The following is an 8,574-nucleotide window of genomic DNA, read 5'->3' on the forward strand; positions in this document are numbered from 1 at the left end:
TGTAACTGTACTAGATACGATTTTCCTTTTCTTTTTGTGTTTCTTTTTTATATTCAAAACTAATAAAGATATTTTTTTTAAAGAGATTTTGCTTCTGCACATGCACAGGAAGCAAAATTTCACGAGGGGGCGCACGAGACAGAGAGTGATTTTGGCCATATTTTGCTTCTGCGCATTAGCAGAAGCAAAAAAATCACCAAAATCTCTCACGTGCATGTGTCCCCTTGCGAGATTTTGCTTCCTGTGCATGAGCAGTAGCAAAATCTCACTGGAACGCAAACGCGCATGCCAGAGACCTGAATCTGCGCACGTAGCACACTGCTAGCGGCAGGAGCGGCAACCCCTGCCTGATCCAGACATTGTAGGAACAGGTTCCAACTGAGACAAAGAGCCCAGTTCACCATCAGGGTAGTGCACAATTCACAGGTAAGGCACCAAGCATGCCACCCTGGGTCTTTCTAGTGAAGGAGAAAGTCTACCTGTCCTCACACCTGCCCCTGAGGTGGGTCTCCAGAGAGGTGAAAACTCAGCGGAGGAGAGAAGATCTTTCCTTAAAGCAGGGGTGTCAAACTCAAGGTCCGGGGGGAAGGGGGCAGATCCAGCCTGCAGGGTGCTTAAATATGGCCCATGGGGCCGCTCTGGAAACAGCAAAGTATTGGCCCATGGTGATTCTGCTGCCAAAAATGGAGCTTGGGAGGGCTGCAGGTGGCCCAAGCTCCATTTTCACTGGCAGAAGTTTGCAGGAGGCCATCGCAGCCAAAAACGGAGCTCGTGAGCCTGTTTTCGCTCGCAGAGCGCTTGGGCCTCCACAGGTGCCCCCCCAAGTGTGACATTGATGTGGCCATGCCCCCCTCGCCCCCCAAGATCAAACACAACCCTCAATCAAATCAAGTAGGACACCTTGCCTTAGAGCACTGTTTGGCGAATGTTTTTTGGCTCGGGTGTCAACAGGGTGCATGCGTGCGCACGTGATAGTGCACATGCCCACACCCATAATGCAATGCCCTCCCACACACACTTACCCACAAGCCCCACCCTGGCCCCTGCACATGCGCACAAGCTCCCCATGCTGCACCTTCAACGCATTTGCACAGGCCTCACTGAAGCCTCTGGACTTCCGGACGGTAGGCCTGTTTTTCGCTCTCCCCAGGGTTCAGTAAAACCTCCTGTCCCCAGGCTTCAAGAGGCTTTGCTGAAGCCTGGGGAGAGCGAAAACAGACGAAAAGGAGGCCAAAAATTGGCGCTGTAGCTGACATAGGGCAACACCTCGCGTGCCCTCAGATATGGCTCCGAGTGCCACTTATGGCACATACCACAGGTTCACCATGACTGCCTTAGGAGCCTCAACAATTCGTCTCTCCCTCAAAGGCTTAGAAAGCTTCCGCGAACCCTCCTGAGAGCAAAAAACAGCACAAGGGGAAACCTGAAGTCCCGTTTTTCTGAACTTCCATTTTGCCTGATGAGCATTCTTTTTGCAATCAGGATCTTCAGGAAAGCTTCCCTGAAGCCTCCGGAGGGTGAAACGGCCTTCCCCAAGGTTGAAAATTAGCTGGCTAGTGCGCGCATGCACTCTGGAGCTGACGTAAGTCTCATGTGCCCTCTGATAGGGCTCTGTGTGCCATGGGTTTGCCATCATGGTTTTAAAACAATTAAGATCTGCCTCCAGAAGTTATCGGTACTCCATCACTGGAGGTTTTTAAGGAGAGATTGGACAACCATTGGTCTGAAAAAGTTACAGGGTTGGACTAGAAGACCTCCAAGGTCCCTTCCAACTCTCTATTCTGTTCTTCCTTTGAACCTGTCTCTCTGCTGCCGAGAACATTTATCTAACCAGAATCACCTGTAATAGCAACATTTGAGAAGTATCTTCTCATGAAGACTTTCCTGCTGCAGAGCCATTAAATTGTTTTGTGATGAGGTTGCGCCTGGCTGGTGCAGTGGTTAGAGTGCGGCACTGCAGGCTACTTCAGCTAACTGCTTGCTGTAGTTCAGCGGTTCAAATCTCACTGCCGACTCAAGGTTGAGTCAGCTTTCTGTCCTTCCAAGGTGGATAAAATGAGGACTCAGATTGTTGGGGGCAATTGGCTGATTCTATAAACCGCTTAGGGAGGGCTGCAAAATCACTGTGAAGCTGTATATAAGTCTAAATGCTATTGCTATTTAAATGGCCCTGCTGTGACTCTTGAAGTCAGCTGCTTCTTCAGCCAGACAATGGTTCCAGATTCGAGAAGTCCTCAAAGAGAACCTTCAATGTGATAACCATACCATCCAGTTTTTGACCCAGTTTTGCTCTTGGTTGACCTGACTGTTTGGGGTTGGGGGCGGCGGGGTATCCTTGGTTCCAGAACGAAGTCTTCCCCGAGCCCATGTTCACTTGGACCCGCGTCGGGAGTCGGCTCCTAGACGGCAGCGCGGAACATGACGGAAAGGAGCTGGTGTTGGAACGCGTGCCGGCCGAACTGAACGGCTCGATGTATCGCTGCACGGCGCAGAACCCGTTGGGCTCCACCGATACCCACACCAGGCTGATTGTGTTTGGTAGGGGGGAGCCCCCATTATTCCTCCATCTCGGCTCGTCATCCCACCTTCCGACCTGTTGTTGACATCTCAACCATCTCATCCTAGGTTCTTGGGGGGGTCTCTGGAGGTCATTCCAGCTGCACGCTCCCTCGAATGGAAGGACCCCCTTTTGCGGGGGTAGGAAGACTGCAAGGTTGACTCGATGGGAGGGCCCAGCTGAGACATGCCATCCTTCCTGCTCTCCGTTTCATACACACACACACATTACTTTCCTTCCCCAACCTCTAACCACCTCGCCCTTCCTCATCCTGGCGCCAGCATCCATTCTTACCCATCTGCTGTCCATCCCACCTCATCCTCGCATATATTTTGACAATGCTCAATGACCGTCTTATTGTTTTTTCTCCCCACCCCTTTTTCTAATTAGAAAACCCAAATATCCCAAGAGGAACAGAAGACTCCAACGGTAAGCCCCCTCCCTCTCCCTCATCTAAACCCACCTCCGTGTTTGCCTTGTGCTTCCAGTTGCTGCTTCCTGAACGTTTAGCGGGAATTTCCTTGGTTTTCTTCCCTAAACCCTGCAGTGGTTAGAGTGCAGCACTGCAAGCTGCTTCTGCTGACTGCTAGCTGTAGTTCAGCAGTTCAAATCTCAACACCAGCTCAGGGTTGACTGAGCCTTCCATCCTTCCGAGGTGGGCAAAATGAGGACCCAGATTGTTGGGGGCAGTATGCTGGTTCTGTAAAACTGCAGAGACAGGGCTGTAAAAGCACTGTGAAGCGGTATATAAGTCTAAATGCTATTGCAGAATCCATGCTCGGGGATTCCGTGTCTCGTTCTCATGGGCTTCTGCATGTGGTTTTGACTTCCCTTGCAGCTGGATCTCTCCCTCGCCTTGCAATGCATGGCCCCTATTTCTGCTTTCCGCCGTGGCTTGCTTCAGAATAGAGGTCTTCAAACTTGGCAGCAGAACTTCAACTCCCAGAATTGTCTGTTCTGCCTAGCGTGGCAGCTGAGCAGTAATTAGGGTCCAAATCAAACACACAGACTGGAGTTTCAGAAATACCAAAATATATTTCCTTAACAAGGTGGCTGAGAGCCACAAATATGGCAAAATAATGTCTGTTTACTGCCAAAGAGTCTGAGTTATCTTCAAGGCCGATAACAAATGTCCAAACCCCCCCTCCCCCCAAGGTTTGTAAATAATGTCTCCAAACTGCGCTGAAGCAAGGGTACTCACTCTTTTTTGCAATAGCTACAGTCTTTCATAAAACAATTGTCCAAAGCCTGGGTTTCTCCAAGGAAGCAGGCATGTTGGTTTAGAGCAAACTCTGGATCTGTTTCTCTTTCTCTGTTAAACCACGAACGATAACTCCTGCAAAGAACACTTCCACAAACCTCCCCTTTTATGCACGCTGCAGAATTTTCTATTACTCTCAGCTGTGATCAAGAGCTCCTCCTGCGTCTGCGCAACTGTTCCTGTCTCCCCCTAATCCTTCGCACACGCACATTCAGGATTGGATCGTTAATCACCCCCTCCTCATCCAACCCAGACAAAGCCCCACCTGGGGTTCCATAGGCATTGCATGGACTTCCACCTCTGTCTCTCCAGAACCTTCAGCTTCCATCTCTTCTTCCCCCTCACTGTCTGAATCCTCCGATAGCCACACAGGTCTCCGATGCTCGAACGGACCCGGCTCATCTGACTCAAAATCCGTTATCAGAGGAGCTGGCTGTGATGCAACCACAACATTCTCTAACCAGTTATGCTGGCTGGAGAATTCTGGGGGTTGAAGTCCACCAGTCTTAAAGTTGCCAAGTTTGGGGACCCCTGTTTTAGAACAATGCCTGCCAAACCCGGCAATCCGCATCTTTGGCACTTGGTGGGGAAGGGATTACAATTTGAAACCCAGAGGCTCCTTCTAAATCTCTCTCTCCCTTTTTTCTCCCCTGCTTTCTTCTCCATCCTCCTGCGCAGGTTCTCCGAGTCGCCAGGGCAGCTTCAGACTATTTCTGGCTCTCTTCTTTACAGTTACTTTGGAACTGACGTGAAAGGAAGGGGCGCATTTTAGGAATCCGGGTTCTCCTCTCCCACCCACCCGCCCCCCAAAAAACAGCTCCGCCAAGCCTCCATGTCTCCGTGGGTTCAACTTTTTGTCCCCTATTCTTTTTCTTTTCTGCCTTCTGTTTCCTTTCCTTTTCTAAATTATTTACAGTCTCGTTATCAGCCTCTTTCTTCACCGTGTCTCTCCGGCTTTGTCATCCCGTTTAATTAAAAACAAACAATACAGAAAACCCACCAACGGTAACAGCATCCTTCTGTGCGATGGAAATAATTTTCTTTATGCCTTGGAAGGGAGTGGAGTGGATGCGGTGGCCTACAGGGGGAGCTCTCGCCTCACAATCAGGAGGCTGTGAGTTCAATCCTAGGTAGAGACAGATACAAGGGTTATCTGGAAAGTAGGTTACAAGGCACATAGTTCTCGCGGGGAATGTTGGTATTACTATCATGTAGCAGAAAGCCAGCGAAAGCAAACGAGCAGTGCCAGTGGTCAGTAGATAGCCTACTGGCATTGTGGCGAAGGTTAGAGATTCCGTTTCCCTCCAAGTGCAAAAATGCAAAGAATCCTAAGGGCATGAACGCTGCTGTGGTGGGTGCCCAAGATTTATGTGCAATGGGCGCCCAGGATTTTTCTCGACCAATTGGTGAGTTTTGAATTTTCTGGCTGAAGGAGAATGGGTCTGGCGCCACTGCATTGATTGACGTTTGCTCTCTGGAATAGGGTGATAAGCCCAAATCTCCTGTCACTATACAGTTGAGAAAAGCCTCGCCTTCAATCTCGAAACGGTCAAGAAATTCTCAGGCAGCAATGGTTCTGTCGATTTTGTGCGCTTCAGTCAGCTCTTGGGCACCCATCGCAGCAGCGTTCATGCCCTTAGCATTCAAGTGGCGTAATACAGCACACACTTCACACTTGGAGGGAAACAGAATGAGGACGCTCATCTCTAAGCCTCCCCACAAGGCCAGTCAATGATCTACTGACCACTGGCACTGCTCATTCTCTTCCGCTGGCTTCCCGCTACACAATAGTAATACCAACTTCTTCCCCAGACATTTCCCTGCGAGAGCTAAGTGCCCTGTAACCTTACTTTCCATATAACCCTTGTATCTGTCCCTCTGGGCCACAGTGAGAATATATCCGCTGGGGAACAAAACTCCGCATTGGCAACAGAAAGAGCATCCGGCTATTAATACACTCCGTTGGTCCATTGAGTTGTCCAAACTCCACCCCGTAAGGGATTATGGGATCATTAAAAGAAGATAATGATTGTAAGGGGTGGGGTGGAGCGAGGTGGTGGTATTAAAAAGACACAACAAACTTCACTGGCCAGGAATCTTTGAGTACACGGAATAATAGTGGAATTGGTGAACCGGTTCCCTCAAGCTTAAAGATACAATGGAAGGTTGGCCATCAGCCTGGAACAATTCATAGCCAATTTTTTTGCACACAATTACATTGCAAACCTGCGCCCGGTCATTGCAAGATGGAACACACTTCCTTGAAGAATTACACATTTCGCCTCCCCAGAAAAGGATCTGCTCCGTTAGATTGTGCTCAAAGCTGAGCCCCCCGGAAGAAGAGAAACCCAAGGGGGGGGGATCTCTGTTGCGGGAAAGAGTCGGAGGTTTGTAGGATGTGGCGGAAAGGTTTCCCTTCGCCTCCCTCTGCGGTTGTTCCGAGGAATCCATTCTACAGCAGCCTCTGTCCGAGAAATATTTGCCTAATAAATTCTGCATAATAACTGCAAACAATGTGGGTTTTGTAACAGGGAGGCTGCCCCTGGCGGGATTAATCTCTCTCCTTCTTGGCGCCGTGCAGAAATGTCTCTATTTTTTTTTAATTGCATGTGTTCCTCAAAACTCCAGGGCGGTATCAATTTTGGGGGGCGGCTGGTGGGATCCGACCAGGCATCCGTGCAGTTGCTAAGACAAAATATTAACATGGAAATCAGACCGGGATGTGGTCTTTTCAGGAAGCCAAACACACACACCCCAAAAAATCAAAGGTCACTGATTCACCCCCCTGCCACCTTTTTAATAAGCAAACAAACACTGTAATTAGGTTCCTGCTTCGTTCATTAATTTCAGTCCAGGCATTGGGGGGAGGGGGGAGTGTCTAGTGGGGGGATTCCAGATCTTTTCCTACCAGTTCTACGAGAGAGCGCTTTGCGCATACACACACACTTGGTGCGCGCAGAACTCCGAGACCACCCTCGGGCGTCAGCGCTGGTGAGCTGAGATGTTGTTTAGCTCAGCCCGAAGCGTGGCCAGCGGGGGGGGGGGTACGAGCCGGAACGCTAAATTGCGCTCACCGCGGCAGCTCATGAGTTCTTGCAGGGCCAGCGCGATTTTGCTTCTGCACCTGTGGAGGTAGCAAAATCCTGCATGGAGCTGCAGGTGTGCCCGTGCTTTGGTGAGATTTTTTTGCTTCCGCACATGCCGAAATACAGGCGCACCTGTGGCTCCGTGTGCTATTTTGCTACCTCCACAGGTGCGGAAGCAAAATCGCACTGGCCCTGCAAGAACTCATGAGCCGCCGCGGCAAGCACAATTTAGCGCTCTGGCTCGTACGCCCCCACTGAGCATGGCTATCTGCTATGCCCATGATGCAGTATTGGGTTGCAGCCAGGATGATCTGGTACTGTGTCCTAGTAGGAAAAATGGAGGTGCACACACATCTCCATGTCCCCGATGTGTGCATGCACCGGCCCACGCGACAGTCAGCTTCTGCGCATGCACAGAGAGTGGAATCTCATGCGAGAATGGTCCCGCATGTGAGATTTTGTCGGTTTTCGGCGGTTTTTTGCTTCCGCACGTGCACAGAGGCTGAATCTTGCCCAGGCACGTGTAGGCTGGACACGCGCATGCCTGCACCGGTCACTGGCGGCGTACTGGGAAACCCTTCACTGCCGTAATGGTGAAGCTACGACATGTATGCAAAAAAAATTACTACCACACTGGGCGTGGCTTATTTTGTGGGTGTGGGTTGCTGGGCATGTGACCAGGTGAGAGTAGCTTGACGATCATGTGACCGGGGGTTGCTAAAAGGTCATGTGACTGGCTTAAAGGTGGCCAACGATGTCACTCACGTAAAGGGTTTGTGTGCTTAGGGTTAGGGTGCCTGGCCTCTCCTTGCCTCAAAGAGATACAATTTCCCTTTCTATTTACTGTTACTGAACATCCAAAATATGCTATTTAATTCTATGTATATATGCCATGCATGTACCTACATATTACACACAGGCAGACAAAATTATACCTTATCTACTATATAAACTGTATGTGTATGTACACACACGCACAGCTCTTCTAAAATTATACACATTCAACCCCATTTACTGTGATAGGAAAAACATGCCCAGAGCCCAGAAGGGAAAAAAAGAACAAAAACCCCAATTCCTACCAGTTCTGCATACCTGGCTGTACCCGTAGGAGCCCATCACTGCATGCATGCCACAGGTGGCACATGGAGCCATTTCAGAGGGCATGCGACATGTCACCCATACGCGCGCTAGGCAGATGAGTTCAACTTTGGGGAAGGCCGTTTCTCTCTACCGAGGCTCCAACGCAGCTTCCCTGAAGCCTCGGGAGTGCAGAAAACAGCCAAACGGACAAACCGGAAGTCCATTTTTCTGAACTTCCGGTTTGCCCATTTGGCTGTTTTTTCCACCGTCCCAGGCTTCAGTGAGGCCTGTGCACATGCGTGGGGATGTGTGGGGGATTATGCGCAGGGGCAGCCTAGAGGGAATGCGCATTCATGGGGAGGAAGAGAATCGGTTTGGGCACACGCTTTTGGCAAGTGAACCAAAAAGGTTCGCCATCACTGTGCTAGGCCGTGCGAATCAGTTGAGGTAAAAAACAAGGGATTATAGGACAGGGAACGGCTGGAGTGGGAGGGCCGGGCCAGCCAGAGGAGGTATTTGCCGTTTCTCGAAACTATTCAAAATTTCTGCTATTGATTGACCCGTACGAACTGTCTGAATACGACCTCTGC

The 8,574-nt window shown here is 50.1% G+C and overlaps 1 protein-coding gene across 1 annotated transcript in view; it reads left to right on the forward strand.

The window, feature by feature from the left end:
• IGSF21 (immunoglobin superfamily member 21) overlaps positions 1–4,826 on the forward strand; it is a 208,755-nt gene extending 203,929 nt beyond the window's left edge. The window contains exons 11-13 of the mRNA XM_070759725.1: positions 2,346–2,538; positions 2,948–2,986; positions 4,497–4,826. Of these exons, the coding sequence (XP_070615826.1) occupies positions 2,346–2,538; positions 2,948–2,986; positions 4,497–4,570 (306 nt within the window). The 3' untranslated portion in view covers positions 4,571–4,826. The remainder of the gene's footprint in view (positions 1–2,345; positions 2,539–2,947; positions 2,987–4,496) is intronic.
• Positions 4,827–8,574: the final 3,748 nt, after the last annotated feature.

This window comes from Erythrolamprus reginae, chromosome 8, assembly GCF_031021105.1.
Source record: "Erythrolamprus reginae isolate rEryReg1 chromosome 8, rEryReg1.hap1, whole genome shotgun sequence".
Taxonomy (NCBI): Eukaryota; Metazoa; Chordata; class Lepidosauria; order Squamata; family Dipsadidae; genus Erythrolamprus; species Erythrolamprus reginae.